Here is a 23,807-nt window from a genome sequence, read left to right as displayed (position 1 = left end):
AAATGAAAGCATTCACACATAGTTTTCATGAGACTTTAGCGTTCCTCTTAGAGGATACTAAGGCCTCAGTCCAGAAATATCTGTATTTCTACAAAAAGATTTGGTGTAAAACCATCAAAAATACAGCTTGTTCAGCTGCTCCTGCTGCAGGACCAGCAGCCTCCCCCAGAGCAAACAGCAAGGGCTCATCAGCCGCCTTGGCATGAATCAGCAAAACTCATGAATCAAACCTGTAACTCTGCAATTGTCCAACGAAAAGTTGCTTTGCTGCACATATTATTTTTTTTCTGTGTGCTTGTGAGTGAGTGAAACATAAAAGTTGCATTTAGAGAAGAAACTACTAAAATGAGCCTTTTAATCAGAAATAAACTGAAGCAGAATGGGATGTAAGCAAATATTTACATTAATTTCTTTTCAGGAATTCCCTTCAGACCTTATAAAGTTATTTTAATATTGGTCAAATCTTCACCTATTCAACCTAATTTAGAACACAGAACAATCATTTACAAAAAGGCTTCAATACACACAAAAATGAGTTACCAGAGCTTATACTGAATATGCCTCACATTCTCAAATGTATTTTGATAGTGGCTGTTACAGCTAATGAAATGATGAAGTATGAGTAAGTATGTCACAAATCAGGGTTAGTGGCTTGCTTGGTTTAAAAGACAAAAAATCCCCAAGCCCAACAACAGCCTAGTCAGCTAAGACCAAAATTCAACTTTTTAATGAAAATGAAAATGACATGTTAAAAGGGCATCTGCCTAAAGAGGTCTGTTAAAATGTTGCAATGCACGTGCACAACCAGCAGTGTAAACCAAGGCTTGCAGAAGCACAGTGTAAAATCTGCTTGCCATCCTTGTAATGACTGCCTAAGGGAAGCTGCACACAGCATAGCCATCGGGGACTGCAAGTAGCAGCAATGAGAATGCACAAGAAAAGATAACCAGTCGCACAAAGATTAAGTGACCCATTTGAACTGACTGTTCAAAATCTGCAGATTTGGATGATTACCGCTTCCTTTCTTCTTCTGTCTTACTTCAAAATTTACTTCTAAAAGTTTGATGTAAGACAGATACTTATGGAAAATACAGTCTCGAGTTTTCAGCAACCACCACTTGCTCTTTCGTCACTAAGGATAGCATACTCTTCAACAGAGGTCACTTTTTAAACAAAAGATGCACAGACACACACACACAAAATACATGAGCTAAATATTGCTGAACTGTATCAGTTCTAGGCGCAAAATGTTATCCTCCCCACATACTCGCTGCTGAAACCCCTCCAAATTCAAGATGCATTTCTGCAGATGCTCTACTGAAGAGGCCCGCGTAGAAAAGCAGTAAAAGTGGTACCTCACATACTTGACAATACCTGGACCCTCTGGGACTGAAACAACTACTCTTTAGCTTACACAGACTGTTTCTAGGCCACTGATGGATGACAATTTGGGCTATTTCCTACTATTGTGCCCCACTTCCTAAGTGCTTTATTAGCATAGCTCTGTCAGTGCATTTTCTCAGCTGGCTGCAACCAAAGAGCAGAGAGATGGAAGGGTTTTTTCTGCTCTTTGGGGTAACTTCTTAGTCATACCAAGCCAGCCTACTTTGTTGCAGTGCCATCTGTGTCACTTGAATACTTGCAGAAAGCAGTTCAGGTTCAAGGACATGGTCTCAAAGACCTTTTGCATACCAGGACCCCTTGACCCCTCTGATCCTACAGCCAGGTGCCACCTGTGGCTCTGGGGGGTTACCCTTACCTTGCATGGCATTTCAAGGGCACAGGAAACCTCAAAAAAATGGGTGTAACTTTGGTGCACAGTAACCCACTCTGAAAGAAACATCCAACCTCTCCTGCAAGTTTCTGGCATTCCTTGCATTCCAGCGATGCTTTTGCCTAAATGGAACGTTTTGTCTTAAGCAGGGAGAATGTTTCCAACATGCTCTTGATTGTGAAACCACTGGAAGAGGGTCTTTACAGAGCTGCTCCAGTTTGGGCGGGCTTCTCCAATGGCTCAGCACTGTTTTCCATACAGCACCCAAGCAGAGAGATGCAAGGCTAAGTCTTTAAATGCAGACCCTGGAAAAGCCTGTGCCACCTTGGATTTCCACAACCGTAAAACTGGGGATACCAGTTATTTAACTTCTAGAATGGACTGTGAAAAGGTGTTTTGAAAGTGTTGGAAGCTGTTTGGCTGACAAAAAAACCTGTTACCAGAAATGCTCTCCTTCATAAAATGGTGTTTGCTGATTTACACAAAACTGTTGACCATTTCTGTATCAAAATGAACACTTTGTATAAGTTTTTCTTATTTGTGTTTGGGAGGAGTTTCGGGCTCCTGCTTTATGTTCAAGCTGCAAATACAGCACTGCTCCAGTGCTTCATTACTTGTGTTTCCAAATATCCTGACAAGTACTTAAGAAAATAAAAATTCAAATCCATTCAGCAGCTAGAGCAACATTTTAAATGCAAGCCATCTCCTTTACCACAGGTACAGACACACAGAATAATTATAATTTCATATAATGATGACAAAGAGGTAACTACTTTAATGATCAAAGGTGTCTGCAAATACAGGGATGTTTCTCCCTTGCATCCTTCTATTTGAATGTTAAATTTTTCTGCCACTGTCCCAAATCTGGAAAACAGTCCCATACAGATAAGCAAATGCTCAACTTTTACTCGGTGGAAACAGGACCCAGAGCAAGGTACGCAGTCCTGATCCAAGCATGTGCTTTCTTGCTCTCTCAAACCAAGGTCTTGTGCAGGTATTTCACAAATCTAAGTGCAGGAGGGCCTGATTCAAAAGCAGTGGAAGGTGCTATCCAATTCTGGGCAGTGATCCAATCCTGAAAAAGCCCCATTTAAAAAAAAAAAAAGAAGAAAAAAGCAACTGTCCCACAGAAATCAATGGGAATAAGGCACTTGGCTTTTGGAGATGAAATACCCTGTTGTGACCCAGGGCTACCAATACCCAGGGCATTAGAAAATTCCTCCACTTCTTGCACAAGGATCTCTCAGCTTGGCTTCTTTCAAAAGAAAGACACGTGTTAAAGTATGCTTTGCTTGCACAGGGATTGATAACACCCTCTCATACATCTTTTCCTTTGATTGCTCTTGCAGAAAAAACGAGAGTAAAAATCTTTTGAAAGTACTGAGTACAAAATCCCTCTCCTACCTAGAAATTATTATATAAAACTTACAGCCTGGTGATCTAAGAGAGCCCTCTGAAAACATCCTTATGCCATTTGTCACTGGTTTATCTTCTTTTTCTCCCCGTTTTTTCCAGTTTCAGCTGGAAGGGCAGCAGCTGTGCTGAGTTGGAAGCAAACCCATTTTACTTAGAACCACTTCAAATTGCAAGGAGGTTGACTGATGGTGTTTCACCATTCAGAAAATGTCAGCCCACTACAATATGCAACACACTGTAACATGGTATGACCTCACAAATGTCAGAAGCTTCCTGAGAACTTTGCATCATTCATAAAAACAAAAAAAGTGTAAACCAGTGGTCTGCTAGCTCATCTCTCCTCCCTTTCAATGTAACTGGTCTAAGCAGGCAGTTAACTTACTAGAATAAAATTAATGAAATAGTCTGACTAAAATACTGAGATAATACATGAACTGGCAAAACCTCTATAAAGCTGAAGTTTCAATTTAAGTATGGGTAATAGACTGCACGTGTTGTAAGACCATCTCAGATCCGTACTTGGGAATTTAATAACCATTTTTGTTAAAGATAAACATTTCCTATGTTTTGAGAATTTGGCTGCAAAATTAGGTTTTTATTTTGACTTGCTGATCTTCTATACGTACTGTTACCTTCCTGTAAAATTTCTGGATTAACAATACGCAACTCTTCACACAGATCCTAAAAAAATTAGTTATGGGTTTGCTGCAGGAGTTAGTAGGTGAAGGTGAAGTTTTACAGTCTGCATTATATAGTGAGTAAGATCAGATGATCTTAATGTTCCCTTCTGGACCCAAAATCTATGAACATGTATTCTTAGAAAGAAAATAAGTCTCCAAGCATGGTTACTACTTCAACCACAAAAAAGGAAGGAGTAAAATATGATTTATTTAAAACATGCACTAGCGTTGTCTTCAGCCAGTAGCAACCACTAACCCTGCAAAAACATGCTACCAGGCTTCATACAAAGCATTCAGGCATTGTACAGAAAGTTCAGCTCAACAATCAATGGAGAAACACCTAAGGATGTGTCTTCCGTATGAAGGAGCACTTGCAGCATAGGCAGTCAGTACTTTTGGGGAATGGACCACCCTCCATAATATGCAGGATCCACTGCTCACAGCCTGCTGGCTGACTCGGCACTCACACAGATGACAATAAAGAGGAAAAAAACCTCAAAGCCTCTGAGGACTGTCAAAAGCACCAGAAGAAGAACTTCACGGGAGTGTAAATAATCAACTAATAGGCTGAGAATATTATTTTGTCTGTAGATGGAAAAAGTAAAAATGGTCACCTCCTCCAAGAACATCCATAACAAAAAAAGAAGATGCTTCTAAGAAGAGACCATTAAATGGGTACAGTCCTGCTCACATGTTCAAGTTTCTCACAGAAATATTGGTGCCTCTTTCACCCACTACCTCCCTGCTATGGAAAAACACTTCTTCAGAGCCTGGAAAATGCTGTTTGATCTCAGTAAATTACATCTCACTGCTTGTCAGTTTCTGATTGATGGTGTAACTTAGGGAACAATATCTGTGTGTGGAATACTGTCTGGAGAAGCAGTCAGGGATTATTGAAAATACAGTATTTATGCAGTTTAAAAATCAGTGGCACATTACGCACAACTTTTTTCTGGAGTGATGAAAAATTACTGAAGTGCATTTGGGAACAAAGGGTATAAGGTCTTTTGTCTATTTGTAAGAACACTCAACTGGTAAGACTTCTTAGTGAGTTAATAGTGATGGATGCAAGAAAAAGTGTCAACTGCAGTTGAGCATAAAGCCAACTGCTTCTCCGACCAATGGGCAGAAAGGAAGATGTCACTGTTCAACGGTGGTCAGAGAAGAGGGAAGAAAATAAAATTGAAGAAAAGAGAAGGAAAATGAACCAAGGATAACTGATTTCTCTAAGCCATTTAAAACTACTGGAGAAGGAGGAAAAGTCTAAGGTTTCATCACACCACATGTTGTTTCTTCATCTATCTGATACGTCACAGTTAGTTGGAAGATTTTCAGAAAACAGCCACTCCAAAAGAGCAGCCACCTCCTCAGCATAAATCATTCTGGAGTTACTGAATTCAAGGGCTCAGTGCTGATTTACACCAGCCACAGGTAGGACTTTATACACACCTCACCTTCCAAAACTTCATTTGAGTCCTTAAGGTCCTGTCATGACACAACCACTGTATTTTTTACCACAACAGAAATGCAACAGACCCGAAGACATCGGCCACAGAAGAGCCATGACTGAAAACAGTTATGGAACCTACACAACATACATCCTTCCATCAGATATAAAGAGCAGAAGATTAATTTCAATGCATGAGTGCATCAAAGAAGCAAATGAGGATGGATGCTGTTGCCAGTGGTGTGATTCTGTGCAAAAAAAAAAACAACAAAAAAACCCACAAAAATTTGCAGGTGTAAAGGAAAATAAATACTTCCCACAGACCACATAAAATTAAACTGCCATGTTCATGAATTACTACAGAGAGACAAAAAGTGTGAGAAGACTTTGTCACAATTCATGTAGTGCAAGTCTGCCGCTGGTAATGAAATGATGGTTCAGAGGCAATCAACAGCTCAGTACACCTTTGAATGCTGTAGGAGTGTGAGGATTTTGGACATACGAAGTAGGATCACCCTACTCTTAGTTTTTCTTCTTGCTTCTCTAGCAGAAGTTACTGTCCCATTCCAGGGACAGGGAAGCAGGTCAATGGTGTTGGTCTACCCCAGCAGGGCCATGTTAACACCTGTGTGTGCACTCTACCTGCTACCGGAGCAAGGGAACAAGGAAGCGAGAGAAACATTGTCAAAACCACAGGGTAAATTCATCAACCATTTCCTGGAAATTATTGCAGATTATAGTAATCCTTAGGACAGCCACGAAACACTGGATACGAAAAGAAAAAATTATCTGCAGTAGTTCTAAATTAAGTAACATGGTGTGATGAGTTTGAAAGCAAACAAGGAAGCAAGTCTGCAAAGGACTTCATGACATGGTTGGGATGCAGGAATAGTTCCCACATGTAGTTCAGAAAGGACACCAAAGGCTCAGTGGGAGGCCTGTGGAAAAAATCATGGACAGCATTTCTGAGAAGAGAAAAAAAGAGAGGAAAGACAATTCTGTGGTTGGGGCAAAGACAATTCTTCGTTCCTGTGAGGGAGCCAGGTGATGAGCACCAAAGACAGCCCCTCAAGTGACTCTCTGTACACCTTCAAGACATACACAGGAGCAAAAAGGTACAACTAACTGTCCTCCTGAACCATGAGACTTCTGAAGTACAAGCTTGCACTACTGTGGAGCAGCAGCCCTATGTTGCGACTGCACTACAGGCCTTCCAGAAAACAGCCACCATCTTGTAAACACCTGCTTTCTGATGCCTAGCTTCCTTCCCAGCAGCAACCTACACCTCCCGGGTGCCTGCCCCAAGGCAAGGTGGTCCCAGACACCCCGGTAGGTGCACTTACCTCTTGCTTTCGACTCCGAGTAGCAGGGGATGTCCTCAGAGGTCAGGATTTGGGGGAGGCACGTGGGAGCACCAACCCCCTGTCCCAGGTAGGAAGCGGGTGGGTAGTAGGAGCACATGTGGTACTGGGAGCCGACAGCATGGTAGCTCTCCATGCCCTTCACCTGTCGGAGACAGAACCACAACAGCAGCCTGTGAAAACTGAGCCCCAGCCCCCGTGAGCACCCCGCTGCCCCACACGTACACGATTTTGAAGGAGGTTGCAGAAGACGGATGGGAAATAAAACCCTGACGTGCTGGTCTTGGGTTTTCGCTTTGGCTGGCTCATGGCGTGCCCACATCGCTCAGCTACTGGTGAGCTGGCGTGGGACGGGATGTGACCTAGCAGCAGTACCGGCATACCTACGGCTGGTTTATCTTACCTCAGGTGAAGCTGCATCTGGCACACAAGCACATACTCTTCACTGCAAGGAGCTTCCTGGCAAGTTCCCTGCTTATGGCACAGACAACACCAGGGGAAGCTTTCCAGACCCCTTCAACTGCACGCACCTGGCCCATGTCAGAGAGGAAGCGTCCATCCAGTCCCCGCACCCCCCCAGAGACCAACCCATCTCAGACTGGTGGCAAAGCTCTGCCAAGGACCTACGGGGTGGCTAAGCAAGACAGTCCTACTGACTGGCTTCCTCAGGACACACTCCACGCTGTCTGTGCAGTGGCACATGCACACAAACACATTGCTTTTCTTACAACCCAGGGAGATGGAAAAAAATTTATTGATTTACCCAGAGAAACCAACTTGTGGACAGACTACAGGTGAAGCCTGTAGTGGAGCCACAGCTGGACACCAGCCAGCAGGTCCACTGTGTCAGCATGGTGTCCACCAGACATCCCCTTCTCCCTCCCTCCCAGAGCATAAAGCAAAGTTGGCAGCACTCAGAAACCAAAGTTCACCCTACTCCAATGCCCTGAAATCATCCAAACTGATCTCCTCACAGAGGTGGTAATGCTTTTTTAAATTTTTGTTTTATGAAAGAACTACCATCTGCTATTATTTGTTCCAAAGCTCTACAACATAACATGGCTACAGTGCTCCAAAAAATGCAGCCAAACACTTCACAGGATTACGATTTTCAACAGGAAAGATAACACTACCTGGTCTCCTTAAGTCTGCTGGGCAGTGAATGACTGTAAGATGGAAAGTTTCTGGGCAGAGAAAAAATATCAGAGTTTTGTACCAGCTATAAAGGTAGCAGTGCCAACAGTAACGCACATCCAGCTAGGCCATTAGACATGATCTTTGCAAGCAGAAGTGCTTGACAGCCTTTTCAGCTGCGTCTCACCTCAGTTAGAGGAGCTCTGCCTGCTCCATTTCGGTTCCCTTGGGTCCCAGGCAGCCGCACATGGAGCCCTGCTCCTCAGCCCTTCCTAGGCTGCGAAACTCAGACCCAGGGAACAGCAGAGGCAGGGGGTGAACCTGCTGTCCCAGATGGCTGCCCAGTGCCAGCAGACCCCCAGGTTCTGGTCCTGGCAGAAGGAGCCACTGGTGCCTCCCAGCAAAGCAGCCAGAATGCAGTCACTTCTTGTTTTCCAGGGGTCCCCTTAGTAATTCGATATTCATTTTAGTATGCCTAGCTGGAAATCACATGGCCCAAGTCACATAAAATCCTGCTGGTTCTCTCTGAGACGAAGGCAACATCCTCCTTTCCATGCAGAGCCAGGTTTGCAGCGAGATTAAGTGCTGAGAGAGAGCAGGGGCTGTTTACAGGAAGCAAAGTGCACCTCTGCCTGCCTTCTGATAGCAGCACAGCTGCACGTATTTGCACATGTACTGAGGGATTTGCACAACACGCTTTTAGTCTGTGAAAGAGGTTTTCTATTATAAGTTAAAGCAGTACTTAAAAGGTGATTTTTCTACCATCTGCACCCTATGCGTGCAGAAAAAGTTCAACAGGTACCGAAGTTTCATTCATGATAAATAGTAAATTGCACTTAAAATATTTAATGTGTCATCCCAAGAAAGCCTGAACTCAAAAGAAACACTGACATCCCCTCTGCTATTCTGAAAAAGGGCAGTCTGCTCTTGGAAGCTGACATCTGTACTTTGCACAGACTCCCTCAATAAAACCCAGGCTGCCTCTGCCCTGAAATTATGGATTAGCAATACAAACTGCTCAAAATCTCAGTCCAAAAGCCATTTTGCATCTGCACATCTGCAAAGCTCAACAGCTCTAGAAGTACTGGGGAAATAAAGTTAGCAAACTCCTCTCTGCCTGCCATTTTGCACACACCATCTTCCTTCCCTTGGTGGGGCAGGGCTGTGGGCAGCATACACGGTTGTCACTTCACCACCTCTCCCTTGTGCAAGTGCACATGTGCAGGCGTACAACTGAGAAAAGGTTGCCTGCAGGAGACAGCATTATTTCAGCTGTAACAAAATGGAGGGATCATTCCCTGGCAATGAAACGACCACGTGCGTGTTTCCTCTCCCTGTAGAGCGGATGCAGTGACCTGTTTCCTTTCAGACCTTTTTTAGGGTTTTTCTCCATTTCTTAAAAAAACAACTCACCTAAAATCTCTGGATGCAATGAATTATTACTACTATTATTATTAGTGTGTGGTAGCTGGCTAGCAAGAGACATGTTTTATAATCTTATTACCCACACCAAGTCTATGAACCACAGTTCGACCGACAGCCAGAAGCTTGGCTTTGCAAAGAATATGCTGTGTATTAACTGCTGAAGAAAATCTAAGCTTTTGGTTTTGTTTTATTAATCTGTTTAGAATACACACCGCAGTAAATCTGAACCATAAGGTTTCCTTTTTATAGTGCTTAGCAATCCTATTTTACAGTAACAATAAAAAAACAACCAGTCGTAAAAATTCTTGACCTTAGCGCTGCATTAAAAAGGGGACTTAGGAGATCATTACCCCATGAGAAGGGGCATTTGCTCTGTATTAACTCCTGCAGCTCTGGAGAGTCCTTGCACATTTTTGGGTGCCCGCAAGGGAGATAAAAATAGCCCTGGGGAGGGCCTGGAATATTCAGATTATTTCTAACGTGAGGCAGTTCGGCCTTCCAAACGCTGCAGCCACCTGCCAGGTTTGGGATCCTTCCCTGGGTCCTGTCCTGGGGAAACACTGGGCTGATGCGGGGATCACAGGAGGAGACGCCTGGCCCTCTGGTGTCTCCTCCTGCCTCCCTCGCCCCTTCCAGCCCTACAGCAAGGCCAAGACAGGCAAGGGTCCTAAAAGCCACTCTGGTTTCTATCACCACAGGCTAGGCACTGTAAGAATGAGGCATGTTTTAGGTGAGGAAGTGCTGTGGAAGGGAAGGGCATGCACTTGCTCTTTGCAGAGAGCAAGTTAGGCTCCTGAGTTGAACACCTAAGTTGCTGACTTACAGTGCATCCCCTTCCACCCGCACATCGCTTGTGTCCTGCCCTAGCTGCAGGATTGATTCACCAAGCACCTCACTCTCTTCAGTGGGAGACACAGATCATCGGAGAAGCACATTTGGCCTATTCAACATTTCTGGGTTCCCCTAAATTATACAACACAGCGCACACTCAGTAACTTTTTAAAGGAAGTACTGCAAGCAATAGTAGGATGCTTATAACTCATGAACAAATAAATATGGCCTGATTAAAAGACCGTGCATGCAGTGGAAATTCTTCCCCTGCTCCCTTGTAAAGCCAATATGGGGAATCAAGAGGCAGCTACAGCTTGTCCACAAACAGGCAAGCTGGAAGCAGGATTTGTCCGTCACTGAGCACAACAGCCAGTGCAGCCCTACAGCAGTGCCCAACAGTGACAGAATACGTAGCAAAAGCCATAGAAGCATGAAGAGAATGCTCTTAGAATCACAGAATCATAGAATCATTTAGGTTGGAAAAGACCTTCAAGATCATAGAGTCCAACCATCAACCATGCCCACTAAACCATGTCCTGAAGTACCTCATCTATTCGCTTTTTGAATACCTCCAGGGATGGTGACTCCACCACTTCCCTGGGCAGTCTATTCCAATGTCTGACAACCTTTCAGTAAAGAAAGTTTTCCTAATATCCAATCTAAACTTCCCCTACCACAACTTGAGGCCATTTCCTCTTGTCCTATCTCCAGCCACCTGACAGAAGAGACCAGCACCCACCTCACTACAACCCCCTTTCAGGTAGTTGTACAGAGCGATAAGGTCTCCCCTCAGTCTCCTTTTCTCCAGAATAAACGACCCCAGTTCCCTCAGCTGCTCCTTGTAGGACTTGTTCTCTAGACACTTCACCAGCTTTGTTGCCCTTCTCTGGACATGCTCCAGCACCTCCATGTCTTTCCTGTCATGAGGGGCCCAAAAGTGAACACAGGACTCGAGGTGCGGCCTCACCAGTGCTGAATACAGGGGGACCATCACTTCCATAGTGCTGCTGGCCACACTATTTCTGATACAGGCCAGGATGCCGTTGGCCTTCTTGGCCACCTGGGCACGCTGCTGGCTCACATTCAGCCGGCTGTCCACCAGCACACCCAGGTCTTTTTCTGCCGGGCAGCTTTCCAGCCACTCTTCCTTCCCAAGCCTGTAGCGCTGCATGGGGTTGTTGTGACCCAAGTGCAGGACCTGGTACTTTTGGCCTTGTTGAACCTCATACAATTGGCCTCGGCCCATCGGTCCAGCCTGTCCAAATCCCTCTGTGGAGCCTCCCTACCTTCAAGCAGATCAACCCTCCCTCCCAACTTGGTGTCATCTGCAAACTTACTGAGGGTGCACTCAATCCCCTCGTCCAGATCATTGGTAAAGATATTAAAGAGAACCGGTCCCAATACTGAGCCCTGGGGAACACCACTTGTGACCTGCCGCCAACTGGATTTCACTCCATTCACCACAACCCTCTGGGCTCATCCATCCAGCCAGTTTTTCACCCAGCAAAGAGTACACTTGTCTAAGCCATGAGCCACCAGCTTCTCAAGGAGTGTGCCGTGAGAGACAGTGTCAAAGGCCTTGCTGAAGTCGAGGTAGACAACATCCACAGCCCTCCCCTCATCCACTAGGTGGGTCACCTGGTCATAGAAGGAGATCAGGTTGGTCAAGCAGGACAAGCCTTTCGTAAACCCATCCTGACTGGGCCTGATCCCCTGCTTGTCCTGCATATGTCATGTGAGTGGTCTCAAGAGGAACTGTTCCATAATCTTCCCTGGTACTGAGGTCAAGCTGACAGGCCTGTAGTTCCCCAGATCCTCCCTCCGACCCTTCTTGTAAATGGGAGTCACACTGACAAGCCTCCAGTCCTCTGGGACCTCCCCTGTTGACCAGGATCGCTGATAGAGAGTGGCTTGGCAAGGACCTCCGCCAGTTCCCTCAGTACTCTTGGATGGATTCTATTGGGTCCCATAGATTTGTGAGTGTCCCGATGGCATAGTAGGTCACTAACTATTTCCTCCTGGATTAAGAGGGGTATGTTCTGCTCTTCATCCTTACCTTCCAGCTCAGGGGGTGGAGTACCCTGAGGATAACTGGTCTCCCTATTAAAGACTGAGGCAAAGAAGGCATTAAGTACCTCAGCCTTTTCCTCATCTCTGGTGGCTACGTTCCCTTCTGTCTCCATTAAAGGACAGATATTCTCCTTAGGATTCTTTTTACTGTTAACATATTTGTAAAAACATTTTTTGCTGTCCCTTACAATAGTGGCCAGATTTAGTTCTAGCAACTCTTCCATCGGTTCAGACCATTCCTACAAAAAAGCTTTCTCAACAGCGGGTGGAAGAGCAACGTAAAGCCCAGCTTCTCCTTCCAAGCTCCTGGCAGCATTTGTCTAACCTTTACACATCTTCTTCACCAAGGAAGAGCCGCAGAGAGGAGGTGGCCAGACCAGAGAGAGAAAAGAGGCAAGGCAGGCACAAGTAGTGGCTCACTTCTCCTTCCAGCCTGAGACTCCGAAATGGTCCTGCCCTTCCCAGATGATTTATTCAGACAAAACATCATCCAGGTAATTCTTTTATTTGCAGAAGCTGCCAGGCACAATCTCCTTGCGAGCAAACCAGTGTTACTCTTAGCAGCACCTTCACATTTTGCAGTTGTCCTGACTATGGGGCTTATTCCCAAGAAGGACAAGTGGAAGGAGGTCGCAGGTGCTAATCCTGGGTGACAAGGGCTGCAAAAAATTCAGAGCGACATAATAGATCAAAGTACTACCCTTCAGCTCTGCCACTGGAGTGCCACGTGATCTTGGCCAATCACTTCCCTCGGGTTTTCCATCCCTCTGTCTCACCCATGACTCACCAACAGCTGCCTTAAAACAAAACCAGTAATTATGGAAACACCAGAGAAACTCTGTTAAAAGTTTTAACATAGTTTCCCCCTTCTGCCTTGATCTTGAAAATAAAACCACCTTTAGTGGGCATAAAATTGCATTTTGCATTTATGTGTCGTTGTTTGCGCACAACAGAATTCATAGGTTGGTTTTTGGCATGAGGCAAGAAGGCATCCACAGGGCACCAAAGTGGAAATCCAGACATCAGGAATCTCCAGTCTGTCACCTGCGGGCTGTGTGACTGTGGGCAAGTTATTTAACACTTCCCTGCCTCGGTTTCCCCACCTGTAAACCAGGATTGCTGTGACTCTCCCACCTTGCAGTGATACTGTCCATGAGCTGACCCCTCACAACTACTGCTGCACTCGCGCTGCCCAAGGTGGCTTTGTTTTGTTCCTAAAACCAGCTAAGCATATTTTCCAGCACCAGGAAAAAACGAGTCTGTGATACCCTGCCTTGACTTACTTTGATTCTAGCACAGAAAATACAAGAGACATCTATATCTGTCCCTCCTTGATAGACAAACTTAATTAACCTTTGCTATTCTGTTCCAACCTATTCTTTTAGACAAAGGCAGTGACCCATAAACAATATGTTACCATCAGAATCTCAACTGCGGTGACACCTAGAGATATAGCCCTATCAGCAATATCGGAAAATAAACCGCTTAGATTAGCTCCTCCAAGAAATATGGATTGCATTCATGTCACACATGAGCTGTCAGAAACATTAGGATACTTTTAGCATAAATCTGTAGTGTGAAGGGAATGTTATGAATACAGTATATAATACACTGCTTACACATAAAATTAGGATTGTGTCGGGTGACTTGCACAATGTGTATATATTTACACACATACGTGAACATATATTTTACACTTTTTACACCTATTTCTGGAGAGTTAGACTGCACATTTCTGTAAGAGGGCCAGGCTTATTGGAGGAAAAACTGTGCCAGAAACTAGAAACAGGTTGTGGAAGCTGAAAAGAGCAATCTTTTTTACTAGCAAGCAGCTATTCTTAAGAGTACGAATGCTAGCTGCCCTATCACTGCCACACTTTTCTGGATTTAGTAAAAGACAGTTTTATACGTTTGCTACTTTTTAAGAAATCCTTACAAAACGGTTTCCTACCTCAGCAATGCTAAATATTTCACTTCCAAACGGTAAATCTAATTCCCATATTAGAAAATCAGTTAAAATTTCTCAGTCTGACTCTCACCAATACTTATTTCAGGGTTTTGCTCTAAACTGGTTTAAGGAAAGAACAAAAAAGTTGCTGTTTTGGAAGTGAGAATACTGGTTTGCCAAGCCGCATTAAAAAAAATGGAAAGAAAGAAAGAGAAAAAAACAGCTCAGAGAGCGTGAAACAGAAATTACATGAAATTCTCAAATTCGCCCAAAACCTCCCCAGCCAGCCTTAACCTTTCTCTGAAGCAGGATCCCTGGAGTTACCAGAGTAACAAAGAAAATGCAGCCACTGGTCCTGAGGTGTGGGGGCATATTCTGCATCTTGCAGATTTGTAATGGTCCGGCTGTGGGAACCAGAAAAGTTTTAACACTTCTTGGGGAGGACACCGACTCACAAGGAGTCACAATTATCCTTATGCTGTGGGTCACACGCCAGCAGTTTCATCGCCTGGAAAATTAAACCTGATTAGATTTGGACATGTCTATCCAGGTTTTACTTTTGTTGTGCTGCAGTCACCCCATGATCTTCCAGTTGCTGTCCCTAAGTGGGTTGCAGTGAGACCAGTTTCAGAAGCACCAATTTCCACTGTATACCAATATGCTCTGACTTGCAGCATTAATATGGGTGAACTCATTTAACTGTTAATTGGACTGAATGCACATAGATTCCTCTTGTAATGAACAATTATGAGAGCTTCAAGGGAGGGTGCAGATGCTCACACAGAACTGGAATGAAAGGAGATGCACAGTAACCACCACATCTGCTACATTTCTTCTCCAACCTAAGCTTGTCTTTTCTTCTTCAGGTGCAACACCAGACATACCTGATTATCTGCCTTAGAGCTGGCAAAAGCAGCAGAATATAAATGAACGAAGGAATCTTGGCCAAAACTATCATCTTCATTATGCTTATCAAATCAGGATGGATACAGCTTCTGGGATAATTATATAAAAATTAACAAAACCTACACAGAAATATCTAAAAAATTTGCACTGCTATGTATCCATTCAAGTACAGGAGCCTCTGCAAAGAACAAAGACTAATGAAATCTGACATTAATCTACATTAAAGATTCAGTGATTCAGTTTATTTGCCAAGGCTCAATGATGCATTAATCCTCATCCCATCCCACACACACTCACACATTTCCTCCCTGGCTTTTCTCCCTTGCTCCCTAAACTCTGAAACAGCAGAAAGCTGGGCTGCCCAAGGCCTTGTCTGCATCCAGAAGTTATCTTACTTTAAGTATGCAATTATCCTTGTATGGTTACAGTTATCCCAGAACAAGCAAGCCTCCAACAACAAAGCCTGGAAAAGGCAGGAATCTTGTCTACACTGCTTAAACTAGGACACCTTCCAGTGAGAACATGAGTGGCTTATACCAACAAAGAAACCCTCCTGTCGGCTCACAGCTTAGCAAGCTGCCCTGATTATGTCACAGCAGGCATTGCACAGCTATCATTGTGGTAAAGAAGCAAAAATGAAAAAACTTGATCAAAACAGTTCTAGCACTACCAGTCACATGAACAGATTCATGCATACTGGAAGACTGGTTAAGGAAGCCTATGCATGTAAAAAATAGACTCAGTCAGTACAGGCAGTCCAGCAAAAATCCCTGTGTAGATACAGCTACGCGTTTCCTCTGGAGTGAATCAGCCCACATAGGTTTGCCGGCAAAACCCCCTGAAGGTGCAATCAAGGTCTGATTCCTCTTCATGGATCATACTTTGAAACTCTCCTGCAATGCCTTACCATGCTTGACAGAGAAACTCATTCATCCTTCTCCATTTAACACTACATTTGTGATCTTCCCTTGCTGGTAGCCTTCTATGCACAGAATCAATGTTTAACCACATGCAGCAGATGAGAGCTCGTTCCCCTTACAACAAACTATCTTCAGTGCCACACAGTGTTTTACAACCTTGGCATCACTGCACCCACTGCCATCAAGCATTATCTAGCCTAGCTCTCACTAAAACTTTTTATGATTATTTGTGCAATGTTATGCTGTCATAACATGCAAAGCCCATGATTCGTAACTTTTCCAGCAATAACAGTCTTTCTTGCAGATCAGTCTCTGAGAAACAGCTTGTGTGTTAAGTGACACTGACCTTGAACTACACTCTGCCCTACTGAACACGAGAGGAGAGTCCTGGTTTTAGGCCATTTAGAAGCTGGGGAGATGTCACTTCTGCAGGCAGAAAGCACTACCTCTAGTCTCTCTGGACAGACCTCTCACCAGAACAGCACTGAGAGATCCCAAAAGGTTTTGCCAGGAGAAATTAAAATCTTAGGTCAGGTAAATCACTAAATTCACATGGACATGAATGGAACCACGCAACACATCCTACAAGGTGGGAAAGAACACCTAGCACTTGGTGCCTGCTGGTGGAAGGAAAACGGTCCTTTCTGACAGCAACCTCCTCTTTTTTGCTTAATCACGTCTTTGCTATCCCACTAATTTAAGTGGCACTTAAGCAGAAGTTAGTTACAGATTCTACAGGGCCCCAAGAGAAAAATGCATGGAACACTATTGCTTTATATTTCTTTAAGGGGTGTCAAAGGTCCCACAAGAAAACAGGCAATCTCACAGTGAGACAACAGACCCTCTAGGCCAAGACTTCTTACACATACAGTCTAGTTTCAAATGACAGTGCATGACAACAGAACCAAGAGGACACCATCTTCATTCCAAGGTTTAACATATTTTAACATACTCTCATGTATCTCTTCCTCAAACACTATGCGCTAGGATACTCAATACATGTAATTTACTTTCCTTTTTCCCAAGCAAGTAAAACCACAGAAGTTTCTGCTGGCTGGAGGAATGGTGAAGTGTGGGACTAGCAGCCTGCAAGAACATTATTTTCACAAAACAAATGTTGCTGCCACTCATTTGTGTTGACAGTGTCTCCAAGCATCAGTTCTGCAGTATGCTCTTACAAGCTAGGTACTGCAAAAGCTTCAGAAGAAACTTTCTATCTGAAATACTCTGCTATGACATGCCAGGTTAAGTCAACCAAAATGAAAAAGCTAAAAAAGAACTGGCACCTCACCTCATTACCACACAAAAAATCCCACCCCCAGCTTGCCTCAACTAATTCTCCTCCTGCTCTCATGATCAAATTCAGCAGCTAGAGAGGAGGCTATCAACTAACCTAACTGAAAAGGTGTACCTCCATGTATTTGAAAGTGACTGCAGTGAAGCCTATCAACACACTGAGGGAAGAAAGCTCTCATGGTGTGGGTTCACATTGCAGGAGGAAGGGAGACAGCTCTTTTCCCCATACAGCTGTACTCATGGTGAAAAAGGGACGTGGAATAGTACTAAATGCAGACTGCCAGCTGTTGCTCCAGGAGGCCCCAAAATTTTCAGAAGGACCTTTCTGAGAAAAAAGTGTCTAATGATAGGGAAGCCTCACTGAAGGTGATTTGGACGGCTACAGTAATTCTAATCACCCTGGTCTTAGTTCCAATTCCCCAGTATCAGAAGTTAAAATGCCCTTTCAGAGTTGGTCCCCGTGCCAGAATTGCTAGAACAATTCTCTGTCAACAAAGGGAATGACCCATCTGTTCCTTTCAGAAAGGAGGTTTTGGCGGACATTTAATCTTTCATTGTTGAGTGGTTTCACAACAGAGCCTTTGCAGAAGGCAGCCTGCCCTCTCTTGATGCTCTAGAGAAGAGGTCTGCCCTCTCCTGCCCTTGGACAAGGGACACAGGCGTACACAGAATCAGAAGGTGTAGCCTCCTGAGTTCAATCTCAGATGGAAAAGCACCGCTGTAGCCCACAACCAAACAGCCTCAGGGTCACTGAAGTGGCTCCAGTTACTTTTTCAAGAATCCCCTGCCTTGGCAGATTTTCCCTTTTTCCAGTCTCCGACCGGTACTAAGTTGGAGGCTACAATTACTAAGTCCTAGAGTGAGAGGGCTTGGTTGACTTTATACCCTAACTAACGAAGTACGCAGAGCTCTGGTGCGAACCTCGCAGGCACAGCCTGTAACCTGAGCTACCCAAGTCAAAATTGCAAGCCCTGGAGCTGACACTGCCAGAACACACCATTAGCAACATGCCATGTCACATTCAACTGAGTGCCACCAACTCACTGCACAACAGCATGGTCTCCTGTCTCACTTAAGTGCCTTGAATGTGAAAGATGGAAGAGAAAAGAACAGGGTCCTGAAGAGCAAAGCCTCTCAGAAATGACACCTGAAGCTCCCAGGATGCTATGCTGGGTAATTCAGTTGGAGTCCTTTTTCTGGAAAACAGCCCATAACCTACTATGACGTAACTCAAAAGATAAAAACAAGTGGGTGCCCTTTATCTGTGCTTGCAGCAACCTACCTACACCTGTATCATTGCTTTCATTGTGCTGCACCACAACCACCCGTTTCAGCTAACTTTCCTAACATGGGTCCTAACCTCACCCTGGAATCTGGTTCTGGTTTTGCACTGCCATGAAACCAGCAAACAGGAGGTCAGAATGAGGCCCAAAACAGCTTATTGTCCACCTCACTCTTCCATGAAGCACCTCTGTAACATCATACCTGCCACTGTTTTCCCGACTGGCTTGGCACGTATGTTGCTGGGAGGCTTCGAAGGCTGTTCTTCATGGCTGACCCTACAATCATACCCCCAGCCTCACTTGAGGAAGGCTCACTGGCCACTGCCATTTGGTACTGGGAGTAGTTGTACAGGTTGTTATAGTAAGGATACAGAGACGGCTGGTAAAAACTGCTGCAGCAGGTGGAGTCCACAACCAAATCAGACGTGCTCTCCAAGTGCCCTCTGCTGGGGATGGAAGAGATGTCCTGAATGAGCACCCGTCCCTCTGGAAAAGAAAAAAACCAAGCATTATGAAAGTGAAGACCCCTACCTTTCACCTTCTGATGAGCTACTACCTCTCGTGAAGGCTGGACAGAGCGTAGTAAATAGGAAGAGGTGGGAGCTGAAAGGTGAACACGGCTGGATGTTTGGTGGAAACTCAAGTGTACTAATGTCTACTCAAAGCCCGAGACCACCACCTACATGCACTGCAGACCTCAAAACAGGTGACAAAACCAACTGCAGGTTAAGGCAATGCTCCGAGTCCTCAAGCAGCATCAGCTGATCTGATGATGATTTACACTGGCTAAGGATGCAGCCCCGTACTATTTTTAAATCCTAACAGTGTGCCAAGTCTCTTCTAACTCCCTGGAAGCAGAAGGGCTGTAGCTACAGGATGACTCCTCTCCAGCCAGTGTCCTGCAGGTGAGAGGACACTTTCTGAACAAGCCTCTAGACAGGGCAAACAGCCACAAGGCCAAGAGAAGGTGCAGCAGGCAAAGCACCGCATGATCAGCCCAGGTGTCTCAGAAACCCACACACTGCCTCTGAGTAGCAAGGCCCTCAATCCTTGCCCAGCCTCCATACCCAAATACAGCTCCTGTTTACCTACAAAATCACAGAGCAGAACAAGATCCCCTGCCACTGGCAAAAGAGGAGAAGGAGGGGATTGCTTGTGCCTGCACTCCAGAGTGCCTCCAGTCCGGAGGCCAGCCAGCTGCCCTCGCCAAGATCTGCCTGCCACGTTGTTCCCTAAGATGGGGGTACTTCTCAGAGGGTATTTTAAGTCCTGTTTTCCTCACTGCAGTGCCAATCGGTGCCTTGCTATATTTGCAAGGATGAAAAAGGAAGGTGCTTGTCAGTACTCTTTCACAGCCAAGCTCTCTCTGACATGCTGCGTCAGCTACCTGGCCGAGTCAGACACCAGAAAAAACTGCCACAACTTTAGAAGGTCTAACCACACAGTGAATATACATTCACGTATTAAACAAGGGAGCAACTGTAAATCCCACCATCCCTGCAGCTCTGGTTCTAGCTCACACCCCTGTAACCCTGCCCTGCACCAATCCTTACACTGTTTGCAAGCATAATGATCCCTTCTGCAAGCAGCTCCTGCTCTTCCCTTGATGTTGTCTAACTCTACCATGGAGGAGAAAAGGATGTGGCTTAAAGCATACTGATGAGCTCTCAAGGGCTATCGGTATGGAGATGAAGCAGCATGGACAACAGGCATTGTTGTCGTTTAACCCCAGTCAGCAGCTAAGCACCACGCAGCTGCTTGGTCACTCCTTCCCACTCCCAGTGGGATGGGGAGGAGAATCTAAAAAAACAAGTAAAACTCATGGGTTGAGCTAAGAACGATTTAATAAATAAAGTAAAATAAAATATAATAGTAACAATAACAATATACAATATAATAACAATAACAATAATAATGAAAAGGAATATAACAAAAAAAAACAGGAAAAAAAAAACCAAAACAAGAAAAGACAAGTGATGCACAATGCAACTGCTCACCACCCGCTGACTGATGTCCAAGCAGCAATTGGCCCCTCCTGGCCAACTCCCCCCAGTTTACATACTGAGCATGATATTCTATGGTATGGAACATCCCTTTGGCTAGCTTGGGTCAGCTGTCCTGGCCATGCTCCCTCCCTGCTTCCTGTGCACCTGCTTGCTGGCAGAGCATGGAAAACTGAAAAATCCTTAACTCAGTATAAGTGCTACTTAGCAACAACTAAAACATCAGTGTGTTACCAACATTGTTTGCACACTAAATCCAAAACACACTGTACCAGCTACTAAAAAGAAAATTTACTCTACCCCAGCTGAAACCAGGACAGGCACGTATGACATAACGGCCGTAAGAGAGATGCCAGGCAGGAATTGCCTAGTTTGTTTTGTGTCTTTCTGTTGGTATATCTGTACCTTGGTTACTTACCTGCAAAAGGAATATGGTAGCATTTACTAGCCTCTCAGAGTCATGGTAACAACTTCCACTGTACTGTTTATTAGCTGAACACTAGATCCAATGATCGGTTTTACCAGTTATTGCCATTTACAATGCAATCCTGTTTCACTTCCTCAGCTGTAATGAAAGCTCTCTGCAACCATGAATAGTCTCCTTCCAGGTCACTAAATTATACAGTGCCCCCGTTCAGCTCTTGCTGACATTTTGTTGACATCAGTGAACTATACCCATTTATTAGCAAACAGAGCATTTTACGCCTCCTGCCTCTGATTTTTCTGACCCTCAGCCCTATGCAAGTAAGAATCAAGCCAGCTGGCCTTCTTCATTGGGAGTACCTCTCAAATTTGCACAGAGAGCAGAGAAGTCTGCAATGACACAAAAGACCCCTTGACAGGTTTTGCACTTTCATATTTTTATGAAATTTTATTATTGCTATGTTTCTGCTTCTGGACAGGCCTCTCTCCATATCCTTTTGCCCATGTCTTTGATAAAATCAGAACTTAGACCACTGGCATTGAAAAGCCAACAATTCTGATAAATCACAGCACAAGCCTGACTCCCCTCCTCAAACTTAGCTCCCGAATAAAGCTGCAGTCCAATTGTTCTGCTTTTCATGCTGTAAAATAGAAGGCAAAAGTAAAATCCTCCAACACGTTCCCTGCTGGGATACAGATTTCACACAAGATAGAGATACACAAGACAGCCAGCCACAGAACTTCTAGCAGAGCTATGCTATGCTGCACAGATGTGCAATTTCTTCTGAAACCTCTGCAGTGTCTTGCCACTTGCAGTGCATTGTAAGAAGGGATAATACTTTCCACTAAGAATACTCGCACCAGGAAGATGGGGCCTCTTCTCACGTACACATGGAAGGTGAGCCACCCTGAGGTGTCAGCAGCTAAAAGTAAGAGGGGGAGAAAGTAGCAGGCTTTGATGCAACTTTGGGAAAGGTCTCATGCACTACACTTCCTAACATGGGATAAGATGGGCTAGACTAGAACAGAGACCTGCCCATAGCTCTCCACAAAATCATCCAAGCATCCTTGATGTCTCTGTGATGTTTCAGTGACTGGTAGTGCTACAGCTCCTTCCTGAAGAAAAAGCAGTGGTGGCAGTCTTCTGCTGCATTAAGTAGGAGAAAAAAATATGCTTTTTGCCCCCTCTGTTCTCTTTCTACCTCCTGTCTGTGGTTGGGGCTACCAGAATTTGCCACCGGAGGTGCAAAAGGGTTTACTTGCTGCCACTCGTTTTTCCTTTATCTAGCTGTACAACAGCTGCCAGCAGTTCAGTGCTCAGGGCTGTTATGAATCCACCAGCACAGTCCTCTGCTTTCCTTCTGCTGTCCTTCTGGTCTCCAACAGTCTACAGTACTATCAGCTGGCCTCTCAAGACTCATCAGACCAGAGAGGCAGTCACCTGCTCATTCAGCCACCCATGCACCCATACACATAAATCCCCACACTTCAGCAGCCTAGGGCATTTTTCTCTTATAAACGCAGAATTACAGAACCCGTGGTCCTTGTAACAGCCCTGGCACACAACCATTCTGAGCTGCAGCCACACCACAGGGATGTTCTCCAGCAAATTAGCAGAAAAAATGGGAGCCACAGGAAAGTTCAAGTGAAGGGACAGACACACCCAACTCCATACAGAACTAGGACTCCTGTGACAGTGCTGAAAAGACATCCAGAAGTGTTAATTTTCCCTAAACCCCGAGCCACACCATGCTTCTGAAGGACTGGCAACATCTGACAAAGAGCATGAGAAAGCTGCCACATGCTTCAACTCAGACTTTATTTATCTTGAATTTAGGAGATGAGTTTTTCTTTGATGTCATGCTTTGGGGCAAGTCTCTAACTTTCTTTCTGTAACATGTGGAGGAGATTCGGTGCTTCACCTGGGAGAAGGGAGACATCTCATACAAGACAGTTTCGTGCCACCCAGACTGCAGGCAGATGTCAGATCAGACCAGGTCAAAGCATCCCAGGGGTTTCTCTAAACTCCTCACAGTCTTGAACCAGCCAGCCCCTGGCTGCCTGGGATGCCTCTGGAGAGCTGAGCTCTTGCTGGTTTTCAGCGACTCTGGCATGCAATGGGTCAAGGGGAGGTCTGCAGTCCAGCTCTATGCTCTTATCCCACTCCCACCTGGGTGAATCATGTCATCTCCTACTACTAAAGCATAGATCATGTATATACAACACATATAGAGCATACACAACTGTAAACACGTTAAGGGGAAAGAGTTTTGCTATTAATGGAGAAAGCCCTGGAAGCCTTGACTTTTTTCTGAGCAGTGAAAACTCAGGAAGAAAAGCAAATCGGACCAGCCAGTACCTACATGGCGTACCTTCAAAGAAGTGCTAAATGCCAAGGGAGCAGAATCAAAGGCCAAAGAACCCCGCTAAACTATCCTAGGGATAAAACAAGGCACTCAGAGATCTGTACAGAGAAGATTTCATGTTTATCGTACACCCAGGGCAGTTTTTGCCCCATCCATGCCACTTCTCTCCAGCTGCAGTTTGCTAGACTAGGTGGGCAAGCACACTGCTTCTGGGCTGCATCATCCTCAGGCACAGCCACTATTTGCAGAATAGGGCAGATCTATTGGAAGCAATGGCTGTAACTAAGCTTTAACTAACTGGGGCTCCTCTGGTCAGTCATTGGCCTGTACCTGTAATTCCTGACTCCTACCTAGAGGCTGAACCTTCCTACAGCCTTGCCTCTGGCCACTCAATGAGCAAGCTGTCCTCCTCAGGGGAGGTTGTCAGCCCACGGCTGCATTTCACGCCAGCAAGGAGATAATACCAAGGTTATGACAGAGCTTTCAGCTGTGGGTTTGTTTTTGTTTTGTTTTGTTTTTTTTCA

At 44.9% G+C, this 23,807-nt stretch overlaps 1 protein-coding gene across 2 annotated transcripts in view; it reads right to left on the bottom strand.

Moving 5' to 3' along the window:
• The window catches only part of DMRT1 (doublesex and mab-3 related transcription factor 1), a 62,044-nt gene that overhangs the window by 18,527 nt on the left and 19,710 nt on the right, over positions 1-23,807 (bottom strand). The window contains exons 3-4 of one of the 2 annotated variants that reach the window (XM_075019667.1): positions 18,694-18,975; positions 6,661-6,823 (exon numbers count right to left, since the gene is read on the bottom strand). In XM_075019667.1, coding sequence (XP_074875768.1) covers positions 6,661-6,823; positions 18,694-18,975 — 445 coding nt within the window. Of the gene's footprint in view, positions 1-6,660; positions 6,824-18,693; positions 18,978-23,807 lie in introns of both variants that reach the window. The other variant, XM_075019666.1, reaches the window with a different exon arrangement.

Source organism: Buteo buteo, chromosome Z (assembly GCF_964188355.1).
Source record: "Buteo buteo chromosome Z, bButBut1.hap1.1, whole genome shotgun sequence".
Classification (NCBI taxonomy): Eukaryota; Metazoa; Chordata; class Aves; order Accipitriformes; family Accipitridae; genus Buteo; species Buteo buteo.
The sequence above is the reverse complement of the archived record's forward strand: the minus strand, read 5'-3'. Positions and strand labels throughout refer to the sequence as shown.